Source organism: Salvelinus fontinalis, chromosome 16 (genome assembly GCF_029448725.1).
Source record: "Salvelinus fontinalis isolate EN_2023a chromosome 16, ASM2944872v1, whole genome shotgun sequence".
Classification (NCBI taxonomy): domain Eukaryota; kingdom Metazoa; phylum Chordata; class Actinopteri; order Salmoniformes; family Salmonidae; genus Salvelinus; species Salvelinus fontinalis.
This window is the reverse complement of record NC_074680.1, coordinates 7,999,275-8,015,323: the sequence shown is the minus strand read 5'-3', so window position 1 is coordinate 8,015,323 and position 16,049 is coordinate 7,999,275. Positions and strand designations below refer to the sequence as shown.

At 43.0% G+C, this 16,049-nt stretch overlaps 2 protein-coding genes across 3 annotated transcripts; one reads left to right on the top strand and one right to left on the bottom strand.

The window, feature by feature from the left end:
- Positions 1-457: 457 nt before the first annotated feature.
- On the bottom strand, positions 458-6,768 carry itgb1bp1 (integrin beta 1 binding protein 1). 2 transcript variants are annotated; one of them, XM_055864291.1, is made up of 7 exons: positions 6,639-6,768; positions 5,941-6,069; positions 4,991-5,069; positions 4,519-4,652; positions 2,715-2,807; positions 2,388-2,537; positions 458-1,127 (listed from the first exon to the last, which is right to left on the bottom strand). In XM_055864291.1, exons 2-7 carry the CDS (start codon positions 6,010-6,012, stop codon positions 1,056-1,058), a joined length of 600 nt encoding a protein of 199 aa, XP_055720266.1. In that variant the 5' UTR covers positions 6,013-6,069; positions 6,639-6,768; the 3' UTR covers positions 458-1,055. The 2 variants fall into 2 exon arrangements, with proteins under 2 accessions (XP_055720266.1, XP_055720267.1); XM_055864292.1 differs by lacking the exon at positions 6,639-6,768 and adding an exon at positions 6,415-6,561.
- A 3,860-nt stretch (positions 6,769-10,628) lies between these two features.
- On the top strand, positions 10,629-15,979 carry iah1 (isoamyl acetate hydrolyzing esterase 1 (putative)). The gene is made up of 6 exons (XM_055864284.1): positions 10,629-10,786; positions 10,909-10,961; positions 14,010-14,161; positions 14,309-14,470; positions 14,655-14,776; positions 15,077-15,979. Exons 1-6 carry the CDS (start codon positions 10,724-10,726, stop codon positions 15,242-15,244), a joined length of 720 nt encoding a protein of 239 aa, XP_055720259.1. The 5' UTR covers positions 10,629-10,723; the 3' UTR covers positions 15,245-15,979.
- Positions 15,980-16,049: the final 70 nt, after the last annotated feature.

The following is a 16,049-nucleotide window of genomic DNA, read 5'->3' as shown; positions in this document are numbered from 1 at the left end:
GGCCGGGATTCAATCCGATCACCGGTTATAGGCATTTCTGTTTTCGAAGGCTGTGTTCTCGCGTCGCGGAGAACCCATTCACTGTAAAAGCTGCATATTGCCTTTTAAAGACGCAACGCCTGTAACCGGCAATCAGATTGAATCGTGATCTAGGGAGAGTGAACTAGCTCTGTAATGTTGGTGCCGGTATGTGTATACAGTATCTCCTTTGATCTGACTATAACACCGAATGACAGGGTCATTTGGTCCCTCAAGGTAATTTCTCCAGACACAGATACACAGCCAGGCTGGATGCTTCATCAACATGTAGGACTCCTATCCCACAGAGTTGGGGAGGAAGCAGGCATCCCATAAGTCATTCTGAGAATGACGGGAATACTGGACAGCCTAGCCACCGGAACTGACCTGCTTAAAGGACAAAACGGCAGGGGATCAAAGAAAAAAAAAGACTGCTTGATTCATTCAAATTCCTTTCCTTTATTGTACCATTTTAACTGATCCAATCCCATCTGGACCAAGGGGAGTATAGGAGGAGTGGTATTGAGAGGCACAAACACACGTATTGATACCATCTCTTTGGTTTGTTTAGGGGAGAGAAGGAGTAAGAGAGAGGGATAGAGGATAAGGGGGGTCTACGGCATATTTGTAATGGTCTAGGTCTATTCCTCCATCCATGGTGGAAATATTGACTGCGACGTACCACGGTTACCACTTTCCCCCTTTTATAAAGGAAGTCAGTGGAGTCAATATTATTATTTGAGACCTAGATAGCAAACAGCCACTTCCTTCCCAAGTACAGACATGAGACCCCTGTACTTTCTAATGTATTTACATTAAATAAGATTAAGTTAGCTTAAAACAATAAAAATAGCCGTACTCATGATGGTCACCTGACAGGTGGATGGTGTGTGTGGTCTGTAGGTGGTGTGTGAGAGGTGTTGCAAAGCATGCTGGGTAAGTTGTGACCCTGCTGTAAACTATGGTTTCCAGGCTCCCGATTGGTCATGGTGCTGCGCCCACGTGAGGATAGTCCTGTCCCTCAGGGCGACTACCTTTCAGGACTTCTCTGATGTCAGCACGCAGTCGAAAGAGGCAGACAGCACCTTGCAGATGGCCTGGGCTTGTTCCTGCACAGAGATGGGGAGAGAAGAAAGGAAAACGACTTGTTATGAAACACACAGTGTGGGGAGGGCTGGTAAATAAAAGCTTATTCTAAATTAAATAAACACCACTACCTCTACGTTTTAAACCAGTGACAGTTGGTTGAAGTTTTTTCAAATCACATTCATCTCTCTACTTTGCCTGTCTGTCTATCTTGTGCAATCCTTAGCATGGGGGGTGGGGGTGCTGCAATGTTTTCCCACAAAATATAAGCCGTCTATAATGGTCTGCTAATATAGGACTAGAACTTTTGTGCTTTTTTTTACTAAATGTATTTGTATTTGAGGGTTTACCAGCATTTCTAACTTGAATCGGATAATTATCTGTACAAAACAGTTCACCTGATAATACTTGTGGAATATAAAATACTTGCTTGATATATGTTTTCCACTTTCTTGAAATACTTTGCAAGTGCAACTTATTTCTGTGTGAAAACTGAAATGGTCTTTTTACATTTTAGTAGATTCTCTTATCCAGAGGAACTTACAGTAGTGAGTGCACACATTTTCATACTTTTTCGTGCTGGTCCCCCGTAGGAATCGAACCAACAACCCTAGCGTTGCCAGCGCATTGCTCTACCAACTGAGCCACATCATCACAAACCACTTGATGTCTCAATGTACTCAATTAGTGTATTGTACATTGTTTTTATTCATGGTGCTGGAAAGTCTACAGGTACAAACCTAGATGACCAGCCTATGTTCAATACAGTGATATACATTTACATTAAGTGCTTTGTAAGGATGGTAAATTAATACTGCATAAAAAGTGGTTGGTTTCCATGTTATTTAATCAAGAAATATATTTCATTTGATGTGGATGTTTTGTGTCTCTGCCCATAACTTTGCACCTTTTGATGTAAATATTTGAGGACATGATTTTGTTCTTTCTGGATTCCATTGTGAAAGAGACTTGTCTGTCTGAGCTATTGAGGCCTGCTTCTTCAGTCTGCTGCTATTCTTATGAATGGATGAGGGGTCAAGACAGGAAAGCTGTCGCACACACGATAAACAATTATCTTGCATTGCCTTGAGTTTGCCACAAACTGTGGTATGATAACAAGCTAGAGAGCACCAGTTTGTGTGGAACCCAGAATATTGCTGTGAGATTTATCAATATGAGACAGTGCTAGTCAGTTGTGTAGTGGGGGGGGATAGGTGAGTAAACGCTGATCGCTGTTCGTGGTGAATGAAGTAACGCTCCCTATACTTTCAACACACACTCACCGCGCTGCTGCACTGGTACACCCAGATGCTGCAGTCCTGCTGCTTGGCATCGGTGGTCTTGAGAGCCAGCAGGTTCTTCCCAGCCCCCAGACCGTCATCATAACAGAGCATCCTCACAATCAGGTAGAGCGGGTGGCGGTGCAGAACGTCCTATACAGGAACCACAACAATAATACACATTACAAACATCAGTATAACAGCAGAGAGACAGACAATCATGTAGAGCGGGAAACGGTGCAACAACTTGTTCCAACTAGAAAGGTCAAGGTTCAGTAGAAACTTTTGTGACACAAGAGCATTTATAAACATGGAAATTGAATCACTCACACATTGATCCATGGAGGCCACTTTGACTCCATACTTGGACACTCCCAGTACCATCTCCTCATCTCCAGGCACAAACGGCAGCTTTCCATCTTGCTATGGAAGGAACACGACAGATACTCTTTGTACATATAGAGTGACTTGTTAAAGAGGAAAAAGAGGCTGCCTCTGCCTCTCATCACTCCAACATGAATCTACATCACCATAATCAATCACCATCAAATTGAGTGATTATACAGTAATGAATTGGTGTCCACTGCACTGCATAGAACCTGTATGTATAGTATTGCATTCTGATTAGAGGTCGACCGATTATGATTTTTCAACGCCGATACTGATACCAATTATTGGAGGACCAAAAAAGCCGATACCGATTAATCGGACGATTTTTATATATATATCTATTTGTAATAATGACAATTACAACAATACTGGATGAACACTTATTTTAACTTAATATATTACATCAATAAAATCAATGTAGTCTCAAATAAATAATGAAACATATTTAAATAATGCAAAAACAAAGTGTTGAAGAAAGTAAAAGTGCAATATGTGCAGTGTAAAAAAGCTAACGTTTAAGTTCCTTGCTCAGAACATGGTGGTTCCTTTTCCTATAAAGTCTTCAATATTCCCATTTTAAAAGTTTTAGGTTGTAGTTATTATAGGACTATTTCGCTCTATACCATTTGTATTTCATATACCTTTGACTATTGGATGTTCTAATAGGTATTTTAGTATTGCCAGCCTAATCTCGGAAGTTGATAGGCTTGAAGTCATAAACAGCGCAATGCTTGAAGCACAGCGAAGAGCTGCTGGCAAATGCAGGAAAGTGCGGTTTGAATGAATGCTTACAAGCCTGCTGCTGCCTACCACCGCTCAGTCAGACTGCTCTATCAAATCATAGACTTAATTCTAACATAATAACACACAGAAATACGAGCCTTAGGTCATTAATATGGTCGAATCCGGAAACTATCATTTAGAAAACAAACCGTTTATTCTTTCAGTGAAATACGGAACCGTTACGTATTTTATCTAACGTGTGGCATCCCTAAGTCTAAATATTGCTGTTACATTGCACAACCTTCAATGTTATGTCATAATTATGTACAATTCTGGCACAAATTAATTACGATCTTTGTTAGTAAGAAATGGTCTTCACACAGTTCGCAACGAGCCAGGCGGCCCAAACTGCTGCATATACCCTGACTCTGTTGCACAGAACGCAAGAGAAGTGACACAATTTCCCCATTTAATTAAAATAAGTTCATGTTAGCAGGCAATATTAACTAAATATGCAGGTTTAAAAATATATACTTGTGTATTGATTTTAAGAAAGACATTGATGTTTATGGTTAGGTACATTGGTGCAACGACAGTGCTTTTTTGGCGAATGAGCTTGTTAAATCACCTGTTTGGCAAAGTAGGCTGTGGTTCAATGATAAATGAACAGGCACCACATTGATTATATGCAACGCAGGACAAGCTAGATAAACTAGTAATATCATCAACCATGTGTAGTTAACTAGTGATTATGTTAAGATTGATTGTTTTTTATAAGATACATTTAATGCTAGCTAGCACCTTACCTTGGCTCCTTGCTGCACTCGCATAACAGGTAGTCAGCCTGCCACGCAGTCTCCTCGTGGAATGCAATGTAATTGGCCATAATCGGTGTCCAAAAATTTTGATTACCGATTGTTATGAAATCGGCCCTAATTTATCGGCCATTCCGATGACCTCTAATTCTGATGGGCCCATACTTTACATCCCAGATTTGAAGGTGTTTCCAGGTTTTTCTTACCTGGGCTGCATCTATGTAGTTGATGAGTTCCAGAGGCTCCTGCAGGGTCTTACTCATCTCAAACGGCAGCTTCTCTATGGCTCCGACATACTTCACCCTGAACTCAGCACACGTCTCTGACGCAGCACTGTTACCTAAAGTTCACAGTTCAATCATCAGGCGGCATTACCACTGGGTCATGAAGGTGTTCATTAGGCATCAAACGGAAGAAAATGAAGTGAAACAGGGAGGGACTACCAATAAGACACACATTTTAGTCGTCCATCGCAAAACATCTTGAAATATTTTGTTGCATGCCCTACAATGCACAAGAGCCAGATCTGAAAGGACTTGACATGTACAGGCAATATTGTTGGAACCTTTCCGGGCCCCTTCATCTGACTGTTAGTGAATAGGAAGGAAAGGAGATGAGGAAACTAGCCGAGGTCATTTCAGAGAATTGAGATGTGGCCATGGTTGTAGGTTTTCTTACCTGAGCTCTTGGTCGAGTCTGTGTCGAGGCTAGCTACAGTACTGGACCTGGAGAGACCTCCCAAACTGGAGTCTACTGACTAAAGAGGAGAGAGAAAAGCACACCATCTCACCATATTGTCTTGAGAAATGTTACATGATCGGCTGAAACGTTGACCAAATCGCAGAGGTCATGGTTTCTGCTGCAATATTTGTGTATGAGAAAGAAAGAAACACCTACTCGAACCACTAATGAATAGAGTTTAAGTGAAAAAATGGTAAATAACTCAAGCAGACGTCAATTCAGGAGTCCTTGACAGCATGCAAGACCTTCTTCATAAACTGAGTCATGTACCCATCAGCAATGTAATCAGAGAGGACAGCTGCGCAGTAAGTGAGTCGATGGTAATAAAGAGTCATTTCTCCATCCGATCAATTCCGCCCCTTCGGCTCAACCATCTTAGCACTTGTTTGTTATTCACCACATGGGAAGGCATCTCGTATGAGACATGATTACTTTGTCCAGACAGAGCTCTCTTTTAACATAAATAAAAGCCACTGTCAGATGTGAGGGATCTTCTAATGAGGTTATAATCGGTCTAACCTGTCCGTCCATCTGCCTGACTATGTCCGTCTGTCTGTCTGTCTGTCTGCCTCCAGTATTTTATGACTGCGGCTGCTTTTGTATTCTAAGACTGTACCCTGTTGCCTTCATGGTAAATTATTTACCAAGGACAACTAGCATCTCCAGCACCCCCCCCCCAGAGACTATGTAGACAGGTGAACGCAACACAAGGGAAGCGCAAAGGAAGCTCCCTATTGGAGGACTATGTGGAGCTTCCACCACACTGATTACAGCTATCCTCTTCAGATCAACTAGAGGGCATCAAGGGACGAGGGAAGATCACATTTTCTGGGTTTGGAATGTAGACCACGACAGTGTAGTCTGTAATGTAATGTATAACGGCCCACCTTGCTCTTGGTACTGATCTCACTGCTTTGGGAGCTGCTGCTGCTGTGACGCTTTTTGACCTTCCGGAACATTCTTCACCATGACGCCAACACTCCACCAGCCCCCAGCTCCCTTGCAGACACCACTATCTGGTGAAGACAAGGAGATTTTGTTGTGATGGTCCCAGCACTACACAGGGCAATCCATGTGAATTGGCTTGTGGTCTACAGAGAATATAGAATGACATGAACCCTTCCACCAGTTGTGAAGGTGAGACATGTATTACAAAGAAAAGTAATATTTACCCCCGAAACAAAAATCATTTTGAAATATCGTTTTGAAATGAAATTCCATACATAAATATTGTGTGACATTAGGAGACTAACAGCTGCCACACAGTGAATACATAATTTTCAAGTCATGCATACTACCACTCCCACCGTCACAATTCAAGAGCTTTCATCAACTTAATAAGAATCAACAGGCTGACACACCCTGCAAATGGTGTCTGGAGTCGGCTGGCACTCAATGAAAGTCCATTGTCCCGAACTTTGTCAATGAATCCCCCGTGTAACGGAAACCCGTTGCTATGATAAACAATTTACCCCACCCACACCCTTATCGACGTATCCGCTCACGCTCAAAAAGGTTGAAATTATCGTGTATTTTTACAGAAAATGGCAAACGGGAGCACTACGCACAAACACACAGGGCATACCTCAGTTTGAAACTTGTTCTAAGCCAGTTTAGGGCTGTTTTGGGGTGTTGTTCATCAAAGGAGCAGGGCTGTGGCTCTTTCTGTGTAGGCGAGAGTGCGACTCGCATAGACACTTCACTTCCTCTGCAGTTCCACCCAACACCACATTAAAGGGGACGCAACTTAGTTATATTTGTATCAATATTGTCAACTTTGTTACTTTGTAACAAATAACGCGACCGCTCACCTACAGTGCAACATTGTAACAAAGTATGAACATTAATTGATACTTTTGTTTCAGCTGCCACAAACACGAGTCTACGGTGTGATGTTGCTTTTTAAACCGTGATTGAATTGAGCGCCAAATCTAAAAGTTCTAAACCAATGTATATTCAGTATCTATCAATCAAAATATGAAAAAGTTTTCTAAGATGAGCAAATCATGTAATTATGTCGGAACTAAAAAGATGGCTTGAGTGTTCTTCGGTCTTATTTTGACGACATGTGTGCGCCAGACGGAAGTTCATACAAACATACGTCTGGAGGGAAAACTCAATGGAGAACATCATCATTATCCAAGTCCTGTACTACTGCTATGAATGTACGACTAGAATACGTTCCTTATGTAGCATGGCTGTAAAACGTAAAGCAGATATATCGGAAACCCACGGAGAAGAGCTACCAGTGTTGTGCCGAAAATCACCCCCCTGCCAGAACCCCCCCTTCTAATTTCCTTAATTTTGTGGCTAGAGTCAAACAACTATGGCTGAATTATTATCCTTACACTTTTAAAAATCGTAGTCGAATAAGACATGGGAGAGATTACACATTTTGGCAAAGAGATTTATTTATAGACTAATACAAATCAGTAGCCGATTTAGGTACGGGCGACATCTTGCCGGAGTCGGCACTATCGGCCCCGGGTGCGGGCGGGCGCTGAATGGGGGGTTCGCCCAGCTACCACGCCGGGCACGTCCCTGGTGCAGTCATGATCGAGATTGCTGGAGTTAAGGTAGGGAGTGGATTGAAGTATTGTGATGATTGAACTTCTTCATTTGTGTTTAGGTTTCCTCTGATGTGAACAACTGTACACAATATACTGTATGATGTGATATTGTTATTGTGTTACAGATATTCTATTCTAATGCCTGTCCCTGGTAATCATAATGACAGTCCTCTGTGTTGGGGATGAATTATTCAACAACAACTCTCTCTCTCCTTAGCTGTATTCTCTCGCCAGGAGGACAGACATCTAATGGCTTCCGAAGTCCCCAGTGTCAAACCTGGCGTCCTCATCATATTATGTAACCAATAGTCAGTAAGCACGTGATATTATGTCCTTTACACATTGGCAGATGGGTTCAAACATTTATCTCTCTCTCGTCCACATACGGCACTCACGTCCAAGAAAAACATGGAGGTGTGTGAGGCTGTAACACGGCCCATGACATAGTGAGCAGGGAAGCCCGCTGTCTCATATGGTCGTTATGTCCATATTCCATATATGGATCAATATGTCTGGGAGATTAGCGTGGGAGACACCAATTAAAATTGCTCTCAATGATGAAGCTAGGTCCCAGACTCGAGCATTCCCTGTCTGACTTTTCGTCCCCACTCGGTGTCTCCGGAGTATGAACCACCTTGACAACATAGGCCCCGGTGTGGTGATGGTGTCTCCAGGTATGATGCAGAGCGGCCTGTCCAGGGAGCTGTTTTGAGAGGTGGTGCACCGGCAAGAGGAACAGGGTCCTCATCGCAGGCTGCCGTGTGGAGGGGACCTTGGCCACGAATCCCCGGGCTGACAAGGTACAAATCTGTCGTTCTGCCCCTGAACAAGGCAGTTAACCCACTGTTCCTAGGCCGTCATTGAAAATAAGAATTTGTTCTTAACTGACTTGCCTATTTAAATAAAGGTAAAATAAAATATTCCCTAGACTACACAGATCTGGCCATGAGCACAGTGAAACAGACCCAGGTCATCCCATTCACTAGACCCTACTCTGTGCTAGTGGGTCAGCTGAGAAACCTCATTGGGGATGTTGAGGATTTGGAAGCTACAGAAAAGACCTTCAAGAACATCACACTGGTGCATGAGGCAGGCATGGATGACGCTGGAGGCGAGCATGGGTCTGGGTCTTGTTCCTTCAGCACCAAACGGAAGAAAATGGACTGAAACAGGGAGGGGCTACCTAGTCTTGACGGACGTTTCCTGTCATGTGCCCTAATGAACATGACACAATGATGTTCACATCAGGCAATGCTTCAAGGTGTCTGAGATTGTTGAGAAACTGGAATGTTTGCATCCATGTTTCTCTGTAGTCCACTAGTTTATTGCCAACCCGTTGAATGACATGCACACTGAAGCAGTCACTACTGTTGTGTTGGAAGTCCAGTCCGACCCTAAAGCTTAGAAAGGTATGGCCATTGACTTTGACCTTTACCAGTATTCACTTGCCTTTCTTAATTGTCCCTGAGGGGAATTAAATACAGTTTTATTGTATTGAAACTATCACACAAACATGTACGCACAGCTATTTTAGAGAAGGTCTCTGCCATGCTTCGTGTCTTCTTTTCATTGAAAGGCCTTGTAATGTATTGTTACGTGACTAAAAATTATTTTTAAGAGTCACGGAGACTCAAAAATATACAATGGTGGACATGGAGTTTTACCAGAACAGACTGAAGGTCATGCTACAAGACATGTTTGGGGAGGACTATGTGGATTTCAAAGATGGTAAAAACCTAACGGTGACAGTGGAAGGTAAGACTGCCTTCCACAGGACAGTCTCGTATGAAGACAAAAGTACAGAGGACGACTCTCTGAAGGAGAGGATGGACCTGGCAGTGCAGCGTCTCTACGACGCCCTCAACCCTGTCATATGAGCGGTACAACCAGAGACATACATAATTGGGTCAAACAACCCCTGAAAGGTCAGGGGTCATCCTGCAGCTCCCTGAAGCAGTTGTCTGTTCCTCCCCAGACCTCCAACCCCCCCCGTGCCTGATAGTTGTTTAATCTTTCCGCCCGAAATCTACATTAATCATTAAGGGGGAAATGAAGAACGGAAGTCCAGGGGAAACGTCATCCTACTCCCCCCATACTCTCACTGATACTTCTAGAATGGATAGACTACTTGAGGGACAGCAGTGGCTGTCTGGATCTGGTTACACTATTAAAGATGTGTGACCACTGTAAAGTTCACTGCATTCTGTAACTAAGCACTGAGATACATGGCTCAAATGCACTGATCTTTTTGGACATTTTGTAGAAAAAAAATCTGATATATATTGGATATAGAAACAGCCAAATAGTGTTTGATCACCAGTATTATCAGTGATAGTGAACTGAAAGCAAGCAGGTGTGGTTGCTGAGTTAATTAATCAATTAACCCCCCATCGTGCTCAGGGTCATGTATAAAAATGCGGGGCAGGCCATTATTTTGGCTACCATGGCTATGCCCCCATAGGATGACAAGGCCCCCATCCACAAGGCACGAGTGGTTTGATGAGCATGAAAACTATACAAACCATATGCCATGGCTGTCTCGGTCATCTGATCTCAACCCAATTGACCACTTATGGGAGATTCTGGAGTGGTGCCTGAGACAGTGTTTTCCACCACCATAAACAAAACAACAAATGAAGGAATTTCCTGTGGAATAATGGTGTTACATCCCTCCAATAGAGTTCGAGACACTTGTAGAATCTATGCCAAGGTGCATTGAAGCTGTTCTGGCTCGTGGTGACCCAACGCGCTATTAAGACGCTTTATGTTGGGGTTTCCTGTATATCATGGTTCTGTATCTATGTTTGGAATGTTGTTTGAAAACTTGTTGTGAACTTGTTTTATGTCATTATGAAATGTTATTTATTTATTTTTACAGTAAAGAAATGTATGTCATTCATCAAAATCGTGAAATAAACAACAAAAAGGCGACAACTTGTCAAATTATTGGACTCTGCCATTATTATTTTCACCTTCCACCTCCACACGGTAGATGGCGCAATTTATCATGCGAACTTCTATCATTCAGTCAGCACTGCTTTAATTTCTAAATCTGAAAGTATAAAGTTAGCTCTCGGCTCAACATTTGTACTAGCTAGCAATGTCCGAAATCAAGAGCATAATTTGGCCTAAAGTCATTTTATTTGGCGACTCAATCACACAGGTAAATGTTCTCATTCAGAAACGATTTGTTTGCAGGGTTTCGTCCATTTACAAATTGGGTTAGCTTGCTAGCTAGCTAGCAACTTGACAGTTTACTACTCACTTTTTGTTGATTTGTTTCAGTTTTCATTCCGACCTAATGGATGGGGTTCCGAAATTGCAAATCAACTAGCCAGGTGAGTCATTTTACGTTTGCGCACATGGAATACTTTTAAATAGTTGCACGCACCATTCCTACATGCTTTTCATAGGGATGGCACATCACAGATTGTTCAGAAATAGTTTCTGTAGTTAGAAACATAAGATTAGCATTCCTGCAACACTATTTTGTTGACATTTAATTTGATCTATGAGAAATTAAGCTAATTGATTGCACCCAAATGTTCCCTTTTAATTGACAGGATTCACATGATATTTAATTACTGTGGTACATAATATTTGTACCAAACTTCTTCCTCCCGTTGAGAACACAAGGAACCATTCAAATTGTAAAAAGCCACTCACGGACCCCCCCCCACATCAATCACACCCCAACAACCAGTATACAGTATCAGTTCTCTATGTCTGAACTACCTACAGATTTATAACGGGGAAATGTGATTCTCCATTAACCGTTACAGGATAGGTACTGTTTGGTGAAGCACAGATCATTTACCACTAACCTTAACTTGGCAATGTTATCATCGATCTCGATTCTGCCAAACATGTATCTTCTAAAATGTGGTTCGTGGCTGGTGGTTCGTTTGAATTTGTAAAATGCTCAGTTACTTAAATAAATGTTTTGCTCCATGAAGTAATCCTAAATTGTGTACACTGCCATCTTGTCTATTTCAAATGTTCTCTGTTGATCGAGATGGATTACTTCATGGAGCAAAGCATTTATCTATTTTAATAATGGTCACAGACTGCTGATGTGTTGTGCACTGAAGTCTACAAGTGAATGGGAAAGGTGAGAGGAGGAGAGCATGTAGATAGATGCAAGAAGGAATTATATATATATATATATATATATATATATATATATATATATATATACACACTGCTCAAAAAAAATAAAGGGAACACTTAAACAACACAATGTAACTCCAAGTCAATCACACTTCTGTGAAATCAAACTGTCCACTTAGGAAGCAACACTGATTGACGATAAATTTCACATGCTGTTGTGCAAATGGAATAGACAAAATGTGGAAATTATAGGCAATTAGCAAGACACCCCCAATAAAGGAGTGATTCTGCAGGTGGTGACCACAGACCACTTCTCAGTTCCTATGCTTCCTGGCTGATGTTTTGGTCACTTTTGAATGCTGGCGGTGCTCTCACTCTAGTGGTAGCATGAGACGGAGTCTACAACCCACACAAGTGGCTCAGGTAGTGCAGCTCATCCAGGATGGCACATCAATGCGAGCTGTGGCAAGAAGGTTTGCTGTGTCTGTCAGCGTAGTGTCCAGAGCATGGAGGCGCTACCAGGAGACAGGCCAGTACATCAGGAGACGTGGAGGAGGCCGTAGGAGGGCAACAAACCTGCAGCAGGACCGCTACCTCCGCCTTTGTGCAAGGAAGTGCACTGCCAGAGCCCTGCAAAATGACCTCCAGCAGGCCACAAATGGGCATGTGTCTGCTCAAACGGTCAGAAACAGACTCCATGAGGGTGGTATGAGGGCCCGACGTCCACAGGTGGGGGCTGTGCTTACAGCCCAACACCGTGCAGGACGTTTGGCATTTGCCAGAGAACACCAATATTGGCAAATTCGCCTTTGGCGCCCTATGCTCTTCACAGATGAGAGCAGGTTCACACTGAGTACATGAGCACATGTGACAGACGTGACAGAGTCTGGAGACGCCTTGGAGAACGTTCTGCTGCCTGCACCATCCTCCAGCATGACCGGTTTGGCGGTGGGTCAGTCATGGTGTGGGGTGGCATTTCTTTGTGGGGCCGCACAGGCATCCATGTGCTCGCCAGAGGTAGCCTGACTGCCATTAGGTACCGAGATGAGATCCTCAGAGCCCTTGTGAGACCATATGCTGACACATGCACATTTGTGGCCTGCTGGAGGTCATTTTGCAGGGCTCTGGTAGTGCTCCTCCTTGCACAAAGGCGGAGGCAGCGGTCCTGCTGCTGGGTTGTTGCCCTCCTACGGCCTCCTCCACGTCTCCTGATGTACTGGCCTGTCTCCTGGTAGCGCCTCCATGCTCTGGACACTACGCTGACAGACACAGCAAACCTTCTTGCCACAGCTCGCATTGATGTGCCATCCTGGATGAGTTGCACTACCTGAGCCACTTGTGTGGGTTGTAGACTCCGTCTCATGCTACCACTAGAGTGAGAGCACCGCCAGCATTCAAAAGTGACCAAAACATCAGCCAGGAAGCATAGGAACTGAGAAGTGGTCTGTGGTCACCACCTGCAGAATCACTCCTTTATTGGGGGTGTCTTGCTAATTGCCTATAATTTCCACCTTTTGTCCATTCCATTTGCACAACAGCATGTGAAATTTATTGTCAATCAGTGTTGCTTCCTAAGTGGACAGTTTGATTTCACAGAAGTGTGATTGACTTGGAGTTACATTGTGTTGTTTAAGTGTTCCCTTTATTTTTTTGAGCAGTGTATATATATACACACACAACGAGCTGTTTGTATGTGTCTGCTATGAAAGTGAACTGTGTTTGCGTGTGATCAGGGGTGTATTCATTGCGCCGATTTCTGTTGCACTAAACAGGGATAACCATACCCACATTTGTCTTATAGAAACTCTCATTTACAATTGTTGGAATAATAATTCCACCCTAGATCAGCTAGATGCAGGCAAGAGTGGGGCTTTATTGAACATGTCACTGTCTGTCACCTTGATTACTCAATTCTCTCGACCTGTGCACCTACGTTGTAAATTCATAGGCTAGGTTATACCAACCTCATGATGGGTATAGGGAAAATGTTAGTATCATGCAGTGGCCTAAACCTATTGATGTTACATTGAACTGGGTGAATGGAATATGAATGAGTCATCCAACATGCTGTAATAGAAATAAGGCCGTGCTCATAAATCAAATAATCATCCTCCCTCATCTTTAAATGGCACCAACCACCACTGATATAAACCCTGTATCAGTGGTTAGGGGCAACTTCCTGCTCTGAGAATAGAGTAGGATATACTGTAGTAATGCCTTTTGATGTGTGCTAAATTGGGCCAAATTGATCGAACGATGTCACTTTTGTCCACTAGAAAATGTGACGTTGTGAACAGAGGGTTGTCTGGCTACAACTCCAGGTGGGCAAAGATTGTCTTGCCTTGCCTCATCTCCAAGGAAAGTGCTTCAAGCAACCACATAGCTGCTGTCACGGTCTTCTTTGGTGCCAACGACTGTGCTTTAGAAGGTAGGGAAAGTGCAACCTGTTACTCTCTAGCCAAGTGCTGGGCGGGCACAAAATCCTGCACACCCTTTGTGTTCCTTAGAACCATGATTGACGAACACTGCTGTTGCCAACATTAGGAGATATGATATTGTCTCATTCTTTCTTTAGATAAGAACCCACAGCAGCACATCCCATTGCAGGAGTACTCCGAGAACCTGAAGGACATTGTCAAACACATAGTGTCTGTGGGTGTGTCTGCAGACAAGGTCATCTTCATCACTCCTCCACCTCTGCATGAGCCAGCCTGGGAGAAGGAGTGTGTCCTGAAAGGTTAAAGAACACACACCCACCAGATACACTGAAGACAAGTCCTAATTCTTGCTCCTGAGCAATCACATAACATTGGCCTGATGGCCTCAAACAGATTATTTCATTTTGAGGACTTGAATGCTGTAGTGTTTGTGGTGCTGTAGTTCTATTTGGCTTCTATATGTCTGTTCTCTCCCGTTTTCAGGTAGTGCTCTGAACCGTCTCAACTCTGTGGCTGGCCAGTATGCCCAGGCCTGTGTGCAGGCTGCAGGTCAGTGTGGGGCAGACGTGCTGGACCTCTGGACTCTCATGCAGAAAGATGGACAGGTGAGACAACCAATGGAATACTTGTAATTTTGATGTTGCTCAGCTTTTTGGACAATGCACCATTTCAAGGTAATTTTCGATCGAGCCCAACATAAGCAAGCGTATATGATGAACCTCGGCGGGAACATTGCCTTTGAAAAGTACATTGCTGACAAGGCACTCGGATTAAACCCCAGCCTTAACTCTAGTCATGTAACACTAATATAGTGATTTTTGGTAGTAGCTATGTAACTTAATCAGCAAACAAATAGTGCAGTATCAATATGTCAGTAATTGAAAACAATTTTCTCTTTCCCGCAGGACTTCACAAGCTACCTCTCAGACGGGCTCCATCTCTCTGAGAAGGGGAACCAGTTTGTGTCACAGCATCTGTGGACGCTGTTGAAGAGCAGGGTGGAGGAGTTGCCCTTCATCCTGCCTTACTGGGGCGACGTAGACCCTAAACAGCCAGAGAGCGGTCTACTGTGACTGACGGCCCTCAGGTCCACCCTTCCACACAGTTATGTCGGCTACGGTAATGGGATGACACTGAAAGGGGTTGGAATCAGTCCTCGTTCCATAAGACTGAAATAAATGTAACCATGATAGGACATGTTTTAAATGTTCTTTTTAAATTTCTTGTTGCAACACATTCTTTATTTTTAGAATGTGTGTTTCACTGTAAGCAAGAAGCCGGTTTCAAGTGGGCGTACACATTTTATTAATCCAGGTCATTCACGACATCCTGAAAATGAAACGGGACAGTCAGAAGACAGAGTCAAGGAGTTTCCCCTCGCATCTCAGAGCTAATACTATGATGTAGGCTTATACTCAAGATATGTGGACAATAGGCTAATATTATAGCAAAGCTGCAGAACGCCCTCGGCCCATAAGCAAACATTTCAACATATACGCAAGTACTCATCACCTAATATACAGGAAATGGTGAAAAGATTCTACAAGCTGATAGGTATTTATTCATCATTGGCACAAGAATATTCCAAAGAGGGGCTTAGAAATATCATTTCCCATTAGGAAGCACAATTTCCATCTGGGGTGATATTGTGACATTCCCATTGCCTACAGTACATACAGAAATAAGGAGTGGTGGTCAAAATGAGAAACATTTAGGCTCAACTTCAGAAATAAGGCACTAGTGTTGTGGATAAAAAAAATGTAAATAAATCAGAAGTTGGTCTACAAACAATGTCTGAATGCAATGAATGAACAGTCCCTCATCTTCTAATGTGTTGAATGAATGGTGAAATAACTTGACTTTTGCATTATTTGCAAC